Genomic DNA, 19,886 nt, shown 5'->3' with positions numbered 1-19,886 from the left:
CTTTTGATGACGTCATGACTGAAAAGACCTTTTTTAATTCAGAACTTAAACTTCTCTGGTGGCATAAAATCCCTCAATATGAGTATTGGCACTGCTGATATCAGCAGATTTCTAAGCAGGACTTGAAGTTCTTCCTTTTACATTTTTGGGAATGAAACTTTCCACAAATGTAGCACCTTTTATAGCAGTTTTAGGTGTTGGCAAATGCCCTCTTTTTCCTTAAGGTCGTCTTCAAACCTTTTATCACTTTCACGACCTGTTCTTAAACAAACATTACTTACTGCCTGGTTTTCCGGACTTGCATATAGTCTTTTTTCCCCCCCTTGCAGACTGTAACTGCACATATTTCCTCATGCAAATGTCAGTGTCCGCATACCTCGGCCTCTTTCTTCCTGAATATAAAGCAAAATAATGATGATGTATTAGTCTGTGTATTCCTCTCTCGAGAGTTAGGCAAGATGGCGATTTCCTTTATTATGTCTCATGTCTGCTTCTGTTGTGGGGCAGTTGTAAAAATAGTCTCTGCTTCTAGAGGATGTATAAAAAAACACACTACAGCGGGGTTTCGACTGGCCTGATTTATTTCCCGAGTAGGGTAAAATGTCATAAACGCCAGCCTTAGAAAAACAGGTTCAGTCTGTGCAATGTGGTTGGATTTGTTATATACATTAGACCTGATTCGCACCACTAGACTGTGAGGGAAAGTTAAGCTTTGATATCCTGCTGTAATGAGAAACTTTTCTCTCAAATGACAGATGAAGTTTTTCTGAAAATGAATTGTTGCAACCATTGATAGCCAACATGAATTCAGTGGGAAAAAAAACTATTTCGTAGCTTTCAGAACAGTGTTCAAAGTTTGGAGCTGCTCATTGTAATGATCTAAAGGGTCTTGACTCCTCGCTCCAGTCTGTGCTGACTTTCCTTCCCTGGCTTGCTCAGACCTGCAGGCAGTGATTGACAGACAGGCATCCGAGTGGTGATTAGAACTTCTTTCCTGCAGAGCCCCAGACAGGGTTTGACCCTTGACCCCTCCACACAGCTGTTTTAGAGCCAATGAGCTCAATCTTTACAGCCACAGAGGTTGACATCCAGAATCCAGCAGCCTTAACTGTCCAGCGAGATCCCATCTAAACTGTGCAATTAACTACCACTTTCAGACCAGATGGTCATTTCTCCCAGCTGCATTAATTCCTCTTCTTATTTATTTTTTTCTGTTTTAGTTTTGGGATGAACCATGATGGGATTGGGAATTCTTGCGGTACCAAAGGTCACGAGACAGCCAAACTGATGGCTGCTCATATAACAGCCAACACCAACCCTTTCTCCTGGTCTGCCTGCAGCAAAGACTACATCACCAGCTTTCTCGAGTAAGTGGGTGATATGGGTGGTGGTTGTTCCCTGTGGGCCTGTGTGTGTGTGTGTGTGTGTGTGTGTGTGTGTGTGTGTGTGTGTGTGTGTGTGTGTGTGTGTGTGTGTGTGTGCGTGCAATAGAGAAAAAGGTGCATTCCTGTTTTCCTTCCACAGCTGTCTCTCTTTACAACCCGCTGCCACTGGCTGGTCCATGTGGCTGGACCCGCTAGGCTGCTTTGTACACGAGGCCTTCCCCTACTTATTCACATCCACTTCATCACTGAGACTTTTGCCAGACCTCCTTGTGGCTGCGTATGATAACTGAGTGCTTTCCACCCCTGCATCCTTGCACCACAAGGCGGGTGATGTTAGAGCTCATGTGGGTTCTCGGTGGTGATGTGTAGGCCAGCTGCCTTAAACCACTGCTCTGCTGTTTTATATATTGGCCAAAGGAGGCAAAAAAAGGAGAAAGAATTGGAGCACATAAATAAACGAGGCAGTGATATTTGAGTCTTGCCAGCCTGGCATAGTAGAGGACACACCAATGTTTCTTTTCCAGAGGCTAGACAAAACATCTGGAGTAACAGAACAAACAGATAATCGTTACAATGACAGACTTCTACACCTATTTCTGCACAGCATGATTTAGAGGAGGCGTGTCAATTTGAAGCCTTACTTGAAATTCTACTGCTCTTCACGCTTGCGAATCCCTGATTTTTTTTTTTTCTGGCACTTTTGTCTTTTTATTAGATGGCAGAGACTCTGAATGTCTAACATCAGTGCAATATAACTACAGTCATGATCTTTTTTGCTCCACAAATTCTTTTTCCATATTTAAGCCTATAGCAGCACAGAGCAACTCAGCCGGCAGCAGACTTCTGTCAGAAATCCAGCTGTGTTATACTAGTAACGGCTATTGTAGCATGGAGCTGCTAATGCCTTTTTAATGATCATAGAATGAGGTCAAGGACCCCCTTAACTTTGTAGCATTTGTGGGAGTGATAAGATTCTCGTGTAGCTTTATTGCTGCACAAAAAAATTGCGAAACTCAAAGTGCTTGTTTGCAAAAATGGAATAGTGCTGACCGTGCAGAGCTAGTAGCACAAGACCACCACGGAAACAGGAAAGAAACTGACAACAATGGAGGAAAGTATAAAATGGGCCAAAGGTTATGAATGATTTCTAATCTAATTTGATGTGTTGCTTTGCTGTTTATGTTGTTTTATCTTATACTCCCATAAACAATTAGTCGACAGGGTTTATTCTGATGGATATTTAGATTCATACAGCAGCATTTTATTCATTTATAATCCTTCTCCTCATGTACAAGATGTAGAAAATCAGGATCCATCATAAACACCTTATTGTATTGTGTTATCTCAATAGACCACTTTCCTCTCAGAGTGCTGGCTTAATTGTAGTTATAAGCATTTCCAAAAGTAGAATGGGTGGTGACTATCAGGCCACTGTCTTGTGGAACCAGCTACCAGTTTTGATTCAGCAGACGTACACCTTCTCTACATTTAAGATTATTTATTTATTTTTTAAAAGCTACTACCTTTAGAACAGGTGACGCTAAATCATCCCTTAGTTATACCTCTGTTGGCTAAAACTGCAGTGGAACTCACAACACCCTGAGCATTTCTTCTTCAATGACTTCTTTTCACTTCCAATGCCACTAATCTTTGTTTGCTGTCCCCCATAGTCTGTTTTGTCCTGTCTGTTTGTGGTGTCTCGTTTCTCCTCTTTCCTCTTTTGTCTTTTCCCCTCTGTGCCCCTCCCTGAACCTAAGTAAGTCTATACCTTGTAAACTACCTTGTCCATAGCTGGTAACATTATCTCTGCAATGTCACCTGCCTTAGACAGCGAGCAAGAGGTCAGGGTATATTTTTACCTTTGAGTTCTAACACTAAGAAACTTTGTATCTGGTGCTTCTGCTGTCTGGTTTATTGTTTGGTTTATGTGCAAATTCATTTTTATGCTGATTTTTTTTAAATGCTTCATCTGACTTGAGATAACAACACAGAAAAACATTAAAACATTAGTATGTTTTTTTTTTTTTTTAGTTTACCCTAGATAATAGAGATCATTTTTGAAAAATGGGCCTGTTATGCTAATTTTCAACTCCCTATTTTTATTCTTTAGATACTTTTCAGGTTTAAGTAATCCTTATTTATCTCATATTAGCCCGGGGTGTTGCCCTTTAGTTTATGTACTCTCTGAAAAAAGCTTTTGTAGTTACATTCCCTTTAAGCTATACTTCTTTTGATTGGTTGCCGTTTGTAAACAGGTTTGTATATTTCAACTCAATTCAATTCAGTTTTATTTACACAACACCAAATCACAACAACAGTCATCTCAAGGCGCTTTACATTGTAAGGTAGATCCTACAATAATACATACAGAGTAAAACCAACAATCATATGACCCCCTATGAGCAAGCACTGGCGACAGTGGGAAGGGAAAACCTCCCTTTTAACAGGAAGAAACCTCCGGCAGAACCAGGCTCAGGGAGGGGCGGCCATCTGCTGCGACCGGTTGTGGAGAGGGGAGGAAGACAGGATAAAAGACATGCTGTGGAAGAGAGACAGATAAGAGCCAGACAAGTATGATTCAATGCAGTGAGGTCTATTAACAGAATCAGAATCAGAATCAGAATGGGGTTTATTGCCAAATGTTGAGCAGGTTTACAACATTAGGAAATTGCTGCGGTGCTTCAGTGCAAACATAGTGTCATAAATAGCACTTAAATAGACATGGAAAAAAATAAAAGTAGGGATAAGAATTAAAAGTGCTACGTGGGAAGATATGTGCATGAGATATACATGAGATATATACATGAGAATAAGAATTAAGAGTGCTACGTTGAAAGATATATACATGAGTGCAGGTGGTGATCAGTGCCAAACATGGAATGATGCAGTGAACACAGCGTAGGGTCATGTGTTAGTGGTGGGAACAGTCATATGGTTATTTTTCATGTGTCCAACAGCAGAGGGGAAGAAACTGTTCTTATGGCGAGAGGTTCTGGTGCGAATGGACCGGAGCCTCCTGCCTGAGGGGAGCAGGTCAAACAGACTGTGTCCAGGGTGAGAAGGGTCAGCTGAGATCCGAGCTGCACGCCGCAATGTCCTGGAGGTGTACAGGTCCTGCAAAGATGGGAGTCTGCAGCCAATCACCTTCTCAGCAGAGCGCACAACACGCTGCAGTCTCTGTTTGTCCCTGATAGTGGCTCCAGCGTACCACACGGTGATGGAGGAGGTGAGGATGGACTCGATGATTGCAGTGTAGAACTGCATCATCGTCCGTGTTGGCAGGTTGAATTTCTTCAGCTGCCTCAGGAAGTACATCCTCTGCTGGGCTTTCTTGATGACGGAGGTGATGGTGGGCTCCCACTTCAGGTCCTGGGTGATGGTGGTACCCAGGAAGCGGAATGAGCCCACAGAGGTGATGGGGGTGTCAGTCAGGATGATGGGGGGGAGTGGGGCTGTGTGCTTCCTGAAGTCCACAATAATCTCCACTGTCTTCTGGGCATTCAGCACCAGGTTGTTGTGGCTGCACCAGGACACCAGACGTTCAACCTCCCTCCTGTAGGCAGACTCGTCCCCGTCCGAGATGAGTCCAATAACGGTGGTGTCATCTGCAAACTTGATTAGCTTGACAGACTGGTGGGTGGAGGTGCAGCAGTTGGTGTACAGGGAGAAGAGCAGAGGAGAAAGAACACAGCCCTGAGGGGAGCCGGTGCTGATGGTCCGGGAGTCCGAGACATTCTTTCCCAGCCTCACATGCTGCTTCCTGTCCGTCAGGAAGTCAGTGATCCACCGGCAGGTGGGATCAGGCACATTCATCTGGGAAAGCTTGCCTCGGAGATGGTCTGGAAGGATGGTGTTGAAGGCAGAGCTGAAGTCCACAAACAGGATCCTGGCGTAGGTTCCTGGGGAGTCCAGATGCTGCAGGATGAAGTGTAGGGCCATGTTGATGGCGTCGTCTACAGACCTGTTGGCTCTATATGCAAACTGCAGGGGGTCCAGGAGGGGGGCCGTGAGGGTCCTGAGATGGGAGAGAACTAGGCGCTCAAAAGACTTCATGACCACAGATGTCAGAGCCACGGGTCTGTAGTCATTTAGTCCAGTGATCCTAGGTTTCTTGGGGACAGGGATTATGGTGGAGGACTTGAAGCAGGCAGGCACATGACATGCCTGCAGTGAGGAGTTGAAAATGCCAGAAAACACTGGGGCCAGCTCGTTAAACTGCTTCCTCACATCTGCTTCATGAATATGAAGAGTTGTGGTGGGAGGAGGTGGTGTGAAATCCTCTTTTGTGTGGGGTGAGGAGGGGGGTGTTGTAGGTGAACGGTTTGAAGGTGGTGATGGCTCTATGGAGGGGGGAGAGGTGGGGGAATTAGTGTCCAAAGTGTCTCTATTGTTGGGGCCGTTGGAGGTGTGAAGGCTGCCTGATGGCTCGTCAAAACGGCAGTAGAAGTCGTTTAGGGTGTTGGCTAAGAGCAAGTCATCAGTGGAGTGGGGGGTTTTAGGCTTGTAGTTTGTGATATTCCTAAAACCTTTCCACACAGAGGCCGAGTCATTCTCTGAGATCTGCTGCTGCATCTTCTCAGAGTGCTGATGTTTAGCAATGTCCACTTCTTTAGTGAACCTGTACTTGGCCTCTCTGTAGCAGTCCCTGTCTCCGCTTCTGAACGCCTTTCTCTTTTCCAGCCACAGCTTTTTGAGTTTAGGAGTAAACCAGGGTTTGTCATTGTTATAACTCACCCTGGTGCGTGATGGCACAATGCTGTCCTCACAGAAGTGGATATAGGAGGTGACAGTGTCCGTAAACTCGTCCAAGCTGTTAGAAGCAGCCTTCAATGTGTCCCAGTCTGTGGTCTCCAAACACGTGCGAAGCTCCTCCACAGCCTCGTTGCTCCACAGTTTTTTAGTCCTCACGACAGGTTTGGAGAGCTTCAGCCTCTGTCTGTACGCGGGGATTAGGTGGATCATGACGTGATCAGAAAGTCCGAGTGAAGCGCGGGGCACCGCGCGATAGGCCCCGCTGATCGTGCTGTAACAGTGGTCCAATGTCCTCTCCTCTCTGGTCGGGCATTTAATATACTGCTTATATTTTGGAAGCTCATGGCTCAGATTGGCTTTGTTAAAGTCCCCAAGAGCAATGATGAGAGAGTCCGGGAATGTCCGCTCCGTGTGGAGAATCTGCTCCGCGAGTGCGCACTGAGCTGCCTGCGCATCTGCGTCTGGCGGGATGTAAACAGCGGCCAGGATGAATGAAGCAAACTCCCGCGGAGAATAAAACGGTTTGCAGTGGATAAAAAGATATTCCAGAGAGGAAGAGCAGTGCTGAGCAATCACTGTCACATCTGTGCACCAGCCACTATTGATGTAGAAGCAGAGACCTCCACCTTTGGACTTACCGGAGAGAGCGGCCTGCCGGTCCGCGCGCAGCAGATGGAAGCCCTCCAGCTTGAGCGCGCAGTCTGGGATGTTCTCACTGAGCCACGACTCCGTAAAACATAAGACACAGGAGGAGGCAAAGTCTCTGTTCATGCTTCTCATCAGGGCCAGTTCGTCAATCTTATTCCCGAGTGAGCGTACATTAGAAAGGAAGATCCCAGGAAGAGCAGTTCGCAGTCCGCGTCTCCTCAAACGCACGAGTGCGCCGGCTCGCTTCCCTCTCTTTCGGCGTCTCGCTTTCCTGGTCAGAGTCAGCAGTAAATCTGCCGCAGATGCGACAAATATTGGAAATAAATCCACAGGCGTTGTAGTCCTGTAGTTAAGGAGCTCTTCTCTGGTGTACGAGTATCCAGAGGAGGGCCCAGACACAGAAGAAATGCACAAAAACAAAAGAAAAGTAACGCACTGAAGCACCAGGGCGACCATCCGCGGCGCCATCTTGGTAACACATAGTGAGTGAGAAATGTGAGAAATGAGAAGTGAGAAATGTGACTGAAGAAGAAATTCTCAATGCATCATGGGAATCTCCCAGCAGCCTACACTACTGCAGCTTAACTAAGGGAGAATTCAAGGTCACCTGATCCAGCCCGAACTGTATGCTTTAGCAAAAAGGAAAGTTTTAAGCCTAATTGCACAGAAGAGGGGCCTGAAAACTGAAGGCTCTGATTCCCATTCTACTACTTAAATACTCTAGGAACAACAAGTAAGCCTGCACTGTGAGAGCGAAGTGCTCTAATGGGGTGATATGGTACTACAAGGTCATTAAGATAAGATGGGGCCTGATTATTCAAGGCCTTGTATGTGAGGAGCAGGATTTTGAATTCAATTCTGGATTTAATAGGGAGCCACTGAAGGGAAGCAAATATAGGAGAAATATAGCCTAGAAGAAGCCTAGAAGTAATAAATGCATGAATTAGTTTTTCAGCGTCACTCTGTGACAGGATATTTCTTATTTTGAGATATTGCACAAATGTAAGAAAGCAGTCCTACATATTTGTTTAATATGTACATTGAAGGACATATCCTGATCAAAAATGACTCCAAGGTTCCTCACAGTGTTACTGGATGGCAAGGTATTGCCGTCCAAAGTAAGAATCTGGTTAGATACCATATTTCCAATATTTTCAGAGCCGAGTGCAATAACCTCAGAGTTTAGAAGCAGAAAATTATGTCTTTTATGTTTATGTCTTTATTGCTGTATGTTTGAGATAATCATATTGGATATATCCTGTCTTTATGATGCTGCTTAATTGCACAAACATGCTGACCTTGTTGATTGAAATTTCAGCAATGTTTCAGATGCAAATCTGTTATTGTTGCAGTATTCAGTACTGTGCAAGAGTCTTGAGTCACTTGTCATTTCTTTGTCTTTTGCTTCCATTTGTGAGTTGTCTTGAGCAATCATTCTCCAGCTGGCTGCTTTTTCACTTATTTTCAGTCTAGTCCATGTAACTGACTGACACGTAAAAGACTTGACACAGGACCTAAGAGATGCATCTGACCCCTCTAGTGTTTTCTGAAATGGTTTTAATGGAAGGGTGGCTGTCCAGAAGATGTTCATAAGAAAACACACTCTCTCAGGCAAACTCCCAAGAGAGACTTATAAACTTTTAGATTTTTCCTAAATACTATATTTCATTTTTGTTTGCAATTGTTTTCAATAAATTGCTTCACCTATTCCCCATTTTACTAGCAAAATATGAAGAAAGGAGATGTGACTCAAGACTTTTGCATAGTACTGTACATTTGACAGAAAATAAGAAAAAGCCTCCAATTTAAGGTCCATGAGAAGATTAAAAGTCCATTTTAAGTCTGTTCCTGTAATGAAACCAAAGGGGCCGTAAATGTTTCAGTACTAACAGCTTTTCTTTGCAGTCATAGACACCACACTTTTTTTTTCTCTGCAGTTCAGCTTCATTTCTCAGTATTAAGACCATGAGAGCAAATTCATAACTGCAACCTTGTGGTGAAGTATTGGTTACAAGTCTGCGGTGTGTCTGTGTGTTCCTCTGTTTGTGTATTCATGTTTAGTTAGCGAGGCCCTCCAAGAAAGCGGATAATAGCTGCTGTGGTTGTCAGATGATGTTTCCGGCTGAAAGCTGTTAGAGGAGGGTAGTGAACAGCACTTGTGACAGAGATGACAGTATTAAATGCCAGCTTCCAAATGGGACACAAAGAGCTGCTTCTACTCTGCGCTGCCGGGTTCCTAACGATTTCTGGCTCGTGTATCCGAGAATCACTATTTAAAAAAAAAAAAAAAAAAAAAGAAGTACCCAAAAGAGACAAAGCTTTTTTTTACTTCACCTTTGAGCAGAATAGACTATTGCTTAACTTATATTATATGCATATTTGTATCGATCTGCGTTTTAGGTTTTAGTTTTATTGCCTTTTGCTTTTACAAAAGTGTTTTGTCTGTAAACTCAAATTATCCTCCCTTTCTCCCCCTCAATCAGAATTTTGGATATTGCACATGCATCTCCCTGCCAAGTAAACAACTTTGGCTGTGGTATTGGCCTAGATTCACCATCTTGCTCGAGCAATATGTGGTGCTTTGTTTGGGTTTTTTACGAATGGTTTATGAATGCGCTCACAGTTCAGTCATAGTTTATTCTCCAGAGTTTGCGTGCCAGTTTGTTCTAAATGTTAAAAGGAAAGCAGTTTGGCTTCATTAAACTCTCCGAGACCACATACTGCAATGAATTTCATATTAAACGTGTACCTTTTGTTAATAATTGTTAGGTTATACTGATTTAAACATACTGCTGCCTCACAACTTATTGGATGCACTCAGCAGGCTTAATATCTTCGTGAATGACTAGTCCCAGAGTACAGGGATAGCTGAAGTTCCTGCTTGCTAGAAGACGTTTCCGCTCAGCATAATGAATTTGGCTAAATCCACTGGACAGGAAGCCTTTGCGACGATGTCAAATAATAGTCTCTATGTTTAAACTTTGACTATTTTGTCTCTCTCCAAACTAATAAATACTGAGGCTTGCCCTTAGTACACAGGGTGTCTGGGGGCCTCATAGTCTGGCTTTTCTGCCTCTGCCTGTGATGAGAGGGTCCTCCGAGGGACAAGAGTAAAGAAAAAACATTATTCCTTTCAGTAACAGAGAATAGAGCATTAAAAATGCAAGAAATGGAAGAGATTAGAAAAGATAGAAAAGATTAGAGAAAAGAAGGATGACTTGCTCTTCTTGGTCTTCAGCGCTGAAAATAAAACATACACAATAAGTTCTATTTGGTATGTAAACAAAGATTATATATAATATATTTTGTTTATGCATTCTTGTTCAAGCACCAGGAGTCTGTGAGTTTAGACAGGTAGTTACAATGTGAAAGTCAATTAAATGAATTTTTATGATGATTTTTACATAAATTTATACGTCAGTCAAAATGCTGTCTACAAAAATAACTGGAGAGATTTAATCTTGAAAACCAAATTACCAAATTTTGTGTTGTGCTAATCATATCCGGGTATTTAATTTATCTTAATATTATTGTTGACTCTTCCCCTCATTTTCATTCTGGGCCCAAGTTGTAGTTTGATCAGTCATAATGTGTAGCACTTACAATGTTGTTGTCACCAAGCCCACTTTGCCTTTAAAGGGATGAGAAGCATTCCATTGCATGCTACAGCTGCCACATCTGGAAGGAACACATAGTTCTTATGTGGGAGACTGCGGCACCCACGGTGTGGGACGGAGAGATTTCGCAGGTCTTTCCTCCCCACTGCTGTCAGACTCCATAATAAAGACTTTAACTGATCAAGCACACACATCCATACATATGCAATAATACCAAGTGCAATAATCCTTTCTGTCATCGTTGTATTTTTACTCAGTTGTATATAGTATTTGTATTTGTATTCTATTTTTATCTTATTGTATATTTATTTTATTTTATTCTACTGTATATAGTATTTTATTCTATTCTGTACAGTTGTGTACTGTATTTATTCTTATTGTATTCTAATTTTTGCCTCATAACTTTTGCACTGTCCACTTCCTGCTGTGACAAAACAAATTTCCCACGTGTGGGACTAATAAAGCTTATCTTATCTTATCTTATCTTATCTTATCTTATCTTATCTTATCTTATCTTATCTTATCTTATCTTATCTTATCTTATCTTATCTTATCTTATCTTATCTTATCTTATCTTATCTTATCTTATCTTATCGTAAACAGTCATGGTAATACTTTGCCTCGAGATAATCCTCTGACTCAGGGAAGACCAGTGGATGTAGTCTTTCATAAAAAAAAATCTTTTATAACCTCATGGCAGCAAGTGTCTGTGCTGGTAAAAGTATTTTCATTGTTTTAACTCCTAGAATACAAAATTGCAGTGTGTGTGTACGTGTGTGTGTCTGCTTTTGGTGGTGTACATGTTGTACATATTTTTATTTGACAAAACAGACTAAACAATCCTAGGTCTGGACATAAGATCCAAATCTAACTCCAGTTTTCTTTCTTTATTTTCCTCAACTGTCATTTAATTGGCAGTCGGTGGGCTCAGTCTAAGGAGTCATACACACAATAGTGGAGCACGTAGCCATATAATCAGGGAGGGCTGGCCATTCTAGGCTGACAGCCTGCACCCTATTGCCTTGGGTAAAATGTCTGCTTGTGCTTCAACACTTCATTTGATGAAGAGGCGTTGATGTCTAATATCAGCATTAATTACATGACTTTTCAGATCTTTGTCAAAGCGTCCTATAACAGTAGTTTGGTACTAAAATTAAAGGAGTCACAGAAAACTAGCAAAGGTCTCAGAGGGGATTGACTCTAATTGTTCTGGTCTTGGCATCTCTAACTCGGCTATTATGCAAGTGTAGAAAGGTTTCTTTGTGTAAGAAACAATCCTATTGTAGGTTTGTTTTTTTGACAGCTCAGGTCGGGGGACGTGTCTGGACAATGAACCTCTGAAACGAGACTTCCTGTACCCAACAGTGGCCCCGGGGCAGGTGTATGATGCAGATGAGCAGTGTCGCTTCCAGTATGGAACCTCTTCACGCCAGTGCAAGTATGGGGTAAGAAACCAGCATCTTTCAGACTACTCTCCTCCTGATTCTTCCTCTTTACACTGAGAAAATGGGATCTCTCTCCTATATTATGTCTAGGGCAGTTAAAATAAAATTTTCTAGTTCCCAAACGCAAGTTTTGGAACGCAGAGTTCACAGTGAAATATATATCACAGTAGGTACAATACCCAAACATTGCTAGACTTTACTTTCAAAGTGGAATAAGGATATAAACAACCCCTTGAATATTTGCAGTAATTAGAAACAGGCACAGTAATTTATTAAATGTGCAAACGTACATAGAAATGTAATATAAGGTAAAAACACAGTTTGTAGAATTCTAATGAGCTAGAAAGTCGATATTTGCTATAACCACCTTTTTCTGTATTTAGAATTCTAACAATGTTGACAAGAAATAATAAACATAATTCCCTGAAATGTACACCCAGACCATGACAGAGCCTCCATCGGGTTTTAACACAGCAGCAGACTGCTGTATCTCTCTCCTAAGTTTTCTGTTATGTGTAGACATAGCAACTGTTCATCCCTTGAATCAGGAGGCTGTTTATGCTTGAATGATTAAAAAATGAGTGAAAAAGCAACCAATGTCTAAATGAAGAAAAAAAAGGACACTGGAAGACAACTGAAGAATTATTGCTCAAGACCTTTTTAAAAAATATTACAAGCCAGTCGGCTCCCTGGAAGGAAAATAGAAGAAATAAAGAAGGGAAACAAAGAAAGAGGAAAAAAGAAACAGAAGAAATAAAGATGGGTGACTCAAGACGTTTTGCTTAGTATTGTACATAGAAATATTATGCATATATTGGTGTGATCTTCAGTGTCCATTAAGAATGAATATAATCATTGGAATCATTAAAATTGCTCTGTCATAGTAAACCTGAGCATCTTCACACTATGATGCAAAGCATATGGGGTCTTAAAGCTTGCAGTCTCATTGTTGTCTCGTCAGCTCTGATCCTCTGATTTGATCTGGAATTGTGTAGATTTATAGACACATTTTCATGTCATTTGCCTTCTTTTCTCTTGTTCTCACAGCTGTTAGACAACACCAAGAAAAACACTCAAAGAAAAAGCAGCAAAGAGCAACTGATAAATCATTTTTGCCTCTATTTAACAAATCCACCCTCAGCCTGCTGAATTAATTTATTCTGACCAACTTGCTTTTGCCTTCTTTCCTAGGATGTGCCTTAGCAAAAGCAAATGTTGTGTAACTAACAGTACATGACTGCTCTGTCATAGCAAACCTGAGCATCTTCAGATTTTAGACTCTTAAGGGATCACTTAAAGTTAAAGATTTTGTAGAACGAGAAAGTTATAAAATTTGTAGAACAAGTAATTAAAGATAACTAAGAAAAAAGTCCTTCAGAATTTAATGTTGTGTAATTATCATTGTTAAAAACTTTTATGTGGCTACAGTGCGAACAGGAAGTGCTAGTATCTACTGTAACATGTCTTTCCATGTTGGCGATTTGTCAAAATGGACCTGTGATGTCAATAACTTTCCATCAGGTCTGTAGAATTGTACTGCACATTTGTTATCTGACCTTATAGCCCCCATATTATATCCCCATCTGGAAAGGGCTGAGCTGTCTGAAAAGTAAATGCAGAAATGCCAATCTCTTTAGCACTTATTGGTTTTCTTGACATTTTGATTTCTTTTAACTGCAATATAAAAAAACATGCAATATATCCGTACACACTCTCTTATTTTTAATAACTATCTAATTTATCTGGACACTGAAACTACCAAGTAACCAAATTACACTTTCACAAGGAAATAAAAAAGTTGTTTGAGATGGTTGGTCATTTTCATTGGACCAAATGAGTCCACTGACATACTCCGGACTCCAGTGCATTAGGTGGTTGTAATGCAGAAGAGTTTGCAGCAAAGATTGCGCTATGTAAAGCAAATGACAGACAACTGCAACAACAGTTAGCACGGGTGGGTTTTCAGTACTGCTGCCTCTGATTGTGGTTTACAGCTTTCCAACCTGGGCACTGAAACTGGAAAATAGATAAATAGAATGGAACACAGAACTTCATTTAAACCCTGCTCCCTGTGGTAAAAACAGACTGATTTAGTCCAAGGTCCTGAGGAAACTCCTGCAGAGGGTTAAATGAGTGTGTGAAAATGTACAAATGTACTTCATCATCCCAGTTTACTAACCATATTGTGTCTTACCATGCCTTTGAGTGTGGTTAACCTTAAGTGTTAAGTTTAAAAAAAAAAAAAGTAAGAGAAAAACTCGTTTTTTCATTATTTCCTCATTTAGATTAAAAGGGGGTGAAGAGGTTATGGACAGGATTTCTAGGCGCAGCCAAGTGGCGGAGGGCTTTCGCTTTGGTGGCCTCAGAATCTCATCTCTGATTTTTGCGGATGATGTGGTTCTGTTGGCTTCATCGGGTGATGGCCTCCTGCTCACACTGGAACGGTTCGCAGCCGAGTGTGAAGCAGCAGGAATGAGGATCAGCACCTCCAAATCTGAGGCCATGGTTCTCAGCCAGAAAAGGGTGGAGTGCCCACTCCGGGTCGGGGATGAGTTCCTGCCCCAAGTGGAGGAGTTCAAGTATCTCGGGGTCTTGTTCGCGAGTGATGGGAGAAGGGAGCCGGAGATCGACAGACGGATTGGGGCTGCAGCTGCAGTAATGCGGACGCTGCACTGGTCCGTCGTGGTGAAGAGGGAGCTGAGTGTAAAAGCGAAGCTCTCAATTTACCGGTCGATCTACGTCCCTACCCTCACCTATGGCCATGAGCTGTGGGTAGTGACCGAAAGAACGAGATCGCGGATACAAGCGGCAGAAATGAGCTTCCTCCGAAGGGTGGCTGGCCTCTCCCTTAGAGATAGGGTGAGAAGTTCGGCCATCCGGGAGGGGCTCAGAGTAGAGCCGCTGCTGCTCCACATCGAAAGGAGCCAGCTGAGGTGGTTCGGGCATCTGACAAGGATGCCCCCTGGGCGCCTCCTGGGTGAGGTGTTCCAGGCATGTCCCACCGGGAGGAGGCCCTGGGGCAGACCCAGGACACGCTGGAGAGATTATATCTCTCAGCTGGCCTGGGGTATTCCCCCGGATAAGCTGGAGGAGGTGGCTGGGGAGAGGGAGGTCTGGGCCTCTTTGGTTAGGCTGCTGCCCCCGCGACCCGGCCTCGGATAAAGCGGATGAAGATGGATGGATGGGGGTGAAGAGGAAGACAATACTTTTATTAATATCAAGGCGACACAGGCAGTGAAAGACAAGAACCAACCACACATTTAAATGAGCAGCTGAAAGATTCCTCTGATATCTAATGGACAGTAATGTAATATTGCTCTGCATCACATAGAAAATTAGGCACATGATGGAAGAGAGGACAGATTAGTTGAGATCACAGAGTTATTTCTTTTCATTGAAAGAAATATCTGACAGAAGATTACAACAAGGCCCAAATCAACGCTCAGTTATTTTGGCTCCTAAGCTCATAATTGTGGTTTTAGATTGCCAAGAAAGACACCCATTTATGAAAGGGTGGAATTCCGGCGCTGATTTATCAGAGCTCGATTGGAGTTTTTCGTCTGACGATCAGATTTATTTCATACTTTGAAATCGATGCCCTCAGTGAGAGGATGGATGTAACCACAGAAAAAGATCAAAGCTTTAATAAATGGAAGAATCTGGTTTCTTAAGCCAATTCTTACCCAGAATGTACCAAACGTTTCCACGACATACTATTTGGGATTTTACCCAAGCGATATGTTTGGCTTCCTTCTTGTGACCTGGCGCCTGCTTCAACAAACTTGCTTAGGTTTAAAAGGCATAACATTTTCTATGACCAGCAATATCAAAAACCAACAGTCCCAAACTATTTTAAATCATTTTAGCTACACGGCTGTAAGGATGGCACTGATAGTTGTCTGGGGAAACCACCATGGTCCAGTTTGAAATATCTTAAAAAAACCTCAGATATTCATTGATATTTGTACCAAGAGACAAATTTCAAGGTCTTTTGTTATCTCAAGATTTTTTTGCTACGCAAAGCTAAGCTATTGTATGTACATTGTTGTTGTTAGCATGTGACCATGCTCAAAATGTTGCTGTCTCCAGGTAGTCTAGCATGCCTGTAAAATGCTAGCTTTTACTATTTTCCTCAAGTTTTTGGTTTGCTTTTTTTGTCCCATGTTTGGAAAAAGCTTTGAAAATGCTATTACTCCGTATCTGTCCTCAGGCAATTCTTGTGTCATGATTCACAGAGGCTCAACAATATCAAAAGAAACTGATATTTCCATTTTCAGGAATTGCCTCAGTTTTGGGATCTTTCTTTGCATGTGCATATATGAGTCAGAGCTGGGAAGAGCGGCAGCAAAACACAAGAACAGCACAGGGCAGCTATCACTGACAAAAGTTGTGACACTGACTTAGTAAGAAGCAGCCAGAAAAATGCACTGCTTCCATACACTGCATGCGGATCATGTATACAGTATATATGAACAAACAGCTTATTAGGTATTCCTAATTTTAAAAAAATTCTTTATGATGCTTAAACTTGTCTGGTTTTTCTCACACAGCTGGCATAGGGGAGTCGGTGCAACCAGAGACTGGCAGTTAGCTGCATTATTGAATCTGGATAGGCTCAAGGAGCTGAAGAGCTGTGGGATATTTACTGACCTTTGGGCTCAGAATCTACGTGTTGGCTCGTTATTCTTTTTCATGAGCTTGCTCTTCTGCTCTACTCAGTTGTGTTATAAAAACCTTTGAAGTTAAGACTTCCCAGTTTACTTAAACAGGAAATCCAGTCTTGGTTGTGCAGCACATCATGTGCTCACTTTATCCAGTTATTTATTTGGGGGCAACTTAACAGTGTATTTCTTCTCTTTCAATAATCTAAATGGTTTCTCCGTTCTGTACTGAAGAGTGATGATGTTTACGCAGACAAATCAGTAATACTAAGGATATTTGTTAGGCTACAAGCCATCTTTATCTAAGACTTGGGAGGCCTATTGCTCACTCTTTATTTCCCCTAAGAAGCCAAAGTTGGATTTCTTGAACTGATGTCACGGTCCCATGTGGTCCTGAGATGAACATGAGCAAACGTTAGTCATGGTGTTGATCTAGCTGACTCTTCATTTCTCATAAGAGAGCATTAAAAACACGCAGTGACCCTTAGCATGTTGCTCAAAATACACTATGATCCAAAGCATATGGGCTCTTGAAGATAGTAGTCTTGATGTGGTCTCATCATCTCTGATCCTCTGATTTGATCTGGAATTGTATGGATTTATAGACACATTTCCATGCCATTCTTTTTTGTTGTTCTCACAGCTGTCAGACTGCACAAAAAATACTAAAAGGGAAAACCAGTAAAAGGCCACTGATAAATCATTTTTAGCCTTATTTAACAAATCCACCCCCAGCTTGCTGAATTGATTTATTCTGACCAACTTGCTTTTGCCTTCTTTCCTAGGAAGTGTGTAGAGAGCTCTGGTGCCTTAGCAAAAGCAACCGTTGTGTAACTAACAGTATTCCTGCTGCAGAGGGGACCCTGTGCCAGACAGGCAACATTGAAAAAGGGGTAAGTCATCTAGTGTTTCTCAGACATTTAATGGTTAAAGTTTTTTTCCAGATACACAATTTTTAATATTAGAAGATGATGACTCAAATAAATACAAAAATGCTATTTTTAAATGATCTCATTTATTAACAGGAAAGAAAAAGAGATAAAAAAAAACCCTCCAACCCTGTGTGAAAAAGTAATTGCCCAAACTTGTTCAATCATTAATTAACTGCGATTCACCACATTTTGTGGAAATCTGAGCTCAGTTTCACTAGACACACCTAGTTGTGATTACTGCCAGACCCAATGAATCAAGAAATCACCTAAATTGAACCTGTCTGAATAAAGAGAGAAAATCATTAACATCTATCACTCTGGGATGGATTGCAAAGCCATTTCTAAGGCTTTGGGAGTCCAGTGAACCATGATGAGAAGCATTATCCACAAATGGACAAAGCATAATACTCCAAAAATCCTCATCTAGTAGGTCAAAGATGAATCCAGAACAAGAGAACTACAGGTTTTACAATGGCCTAACCAAAGTCTGGTCTCAAATTAAATTGAGATGCTTTGGTTTAACCTTTAGCAGGTCATTTATGCTTGAAAACCCTTCAGTGTAGCCGAATTAAAACAATTCTGCAAAGAAGAGTGGTCTAAAATTCCTCCATTTCAGAAAGAGTGAAGGAAGCCATAAATGTGTTACGGTCTCTTGCAAATCTTTTGCCATCTACATGCACAGAAATTTGAAACTAAAGAGAAATTCACATTAACTACTTGCATTTTCAGTATAGCCAGAAGCTCATTGATATGAAAGTTCAGAAATTCAGAAATCCCTCCTGAAATAGTGATAGTTACTGTGGGATAGTTATTTAAATACAAATGGCCTGCACTAGGCAACTTGACTCTTATCTTCTTTTGGTTTTCACATACTCCTTTTTTGGGATCACCACAGTGGACAATCTGCTTCTATCTCTGGAATCCTCCTCTAGCATACTAAACTTCTGCATGTCCTCCTTCACTTCACTACATCCATGAGTGTCCTCTGAGGTCTTCCTCTTTTCCTCGTGCCTGGCAGCTCCATATTCCACATTTTTGTCCAGTATATCCACTATCCATCCTCTGCACATGTCCAAATGATCTCAACTTTGTCTCCATATTGCTCAATCTGAGCTGTCCCTTTTATATTGGAATATAACCAGAATACAACCAGCTGGTAACCAGTCAAGTCAAGGACTCTATTAGAAAGAGCCACATCGCAGATGAATTGCGCTCATCAGCACAGACTGATTCAGATTGGTTACAACATTGACTGTGTTTATAAAATAGATTGCAGTTACTTGCAAACCTTTGCCACTATGTCTGAGAGTGATTGTGGGAAATCCAATTTTGACTGTAATTCTTTGGAGACAAGTTGCCTGTCACCAGAGATTGACAGTTAAAATACTTATGAGTTGCTTGCCTGCTTAGTGAGTTGTGGCAACTGTTTGCTGTAGGTGGGTGAAATTGGTCACAATGAAGTACATGATGTCTGACTGAAAACCTGTTTGCGATTGCTTTGGTCGCCAGCAGGTTACTGTTGTCAGCCGTAGTTTGCATGGAAGTTGCCAACTTGTCTGCACACACTCACCTAAGCCTCTAAGTGTTTGTGAAAATGTCAGGAGTGTGATACAAATTGGAAACTGACACTGTTTACCTTCACAGTTGTGCCTTTTGAAATGTGCTGGTTTCAGAGGTAACACAACTTTTATTTTATGCACTTTGCATTGCACCTTTTCAAGTTTCACTAACGCTCTGCACTTAGTTAGCAAGTGTTTGTATATGAGTCAGTTAACGATGGGTGACCGCGGCAATCTGCTCATGACCAAAGCAGTCACAAGGAGGTTTTTGGTTCAGTGGCCTGCAGTTACCGATTTCACCCAACGACAGCCAGCAACCGTCAGGGAATACACATTTCTTCCAAGTGAAAATAGGCTGCCAGATGGACCAAGCTACATCTAGAAGTTTATATGTTTTAAATTAGAATTTGGGTGAACCTGCCCTTTCAGCACTGCGGCTATATTTAATACCTGGTGACCTGTGATGTGAAACAAGCACTTTTATTCTCTTCTCTGTGTGTAGCTAGTGGTACCTCACTAGTGTGCACTCATGCATTTGGTGCAACCACACACCCACACACACATGCACAAACTCACAGACGTAAGCAGGCCAGGCTTTAGGTCATCAGCCGAGTGCTGATGCCAGCCAGGTTAGGGGAGACTGTTTTAACACGGATTAAGGCAACCATTGTCACCGGATGGTCCGAGGGGTAAAAGGGAAGAATAGGAGAGTGTCACGAGCTGTCACCCATAATTACCATTAGCTCAGTGGAGCCTTTGAGGACCAGGGCCCACGGACAGAGTCCTGTACAACACAGGGGGCCCCAGGTAGAGCCTGGGGGGCTTTAGAACAGCTTTTGGAGCAGCTTTAGGAGAGCCAGTGGCATACTCTGTCTGCCCCTGCTGGG

General features: G+C 42.0%; 1 protein-coding gene across 4 annotated transcripts in view; it reads left to right on the top strand.

Annotated features, from left to right (window-relative positions):
- The window catches only part of adamts6 (ADAM metallopeptidase with thrombospondin type 1 motif, 6), an 80,430-nt gene that overhangs the window by 15,823 nt on the left and 44,721 nt on the right, over window positions 1-19,886 (top strand). For all 4 annotated transcript variants that reach the window (XM_085414473.1, XM_085414470.1, XM_085414471.1 and 1 more), the window contains 3 exons: window positions 1,221-1,367; window positions 11,706-11,847; window positions 17,294-17,401. In XM_085414473.1, the coding sequence (XP_085270599.1) occupies window positions 1,221-1,367; window positions 11,706-11,847; window positions 17,294-17,401 (397 nt within the window). The remainder of the gene's footprint in view (window positions 1-1,220; window positions 1,368-11,705; window positions 11,848-17,293; window positions 17,402-19,886) is intronic.

The sequence above is a fragment of the Rhamphochromis longiceps genome, linkage group LG7 (genome assembly GCF_057381845.1).
Source record: "Rhamphochromis longiceps isolate RC_006_pf linkage group LG7, R_longiceps_female_GT1.1, whole genome shotgun sequence".
In the NCBI taxonomy this organism is placed as follows: domain Eukaryota; kingdom Metazoa; phylum Chordata; class Actinopteri; order Cichliformes; family Cichlidae; genus Rhamphochromis; species Rhamphochromis longiceps.
The sequence above is the reverse complement of the archived record's forward strand: the minus strand, read 5'-3'. Positions and strand labels throughout refer to the sequence as shown.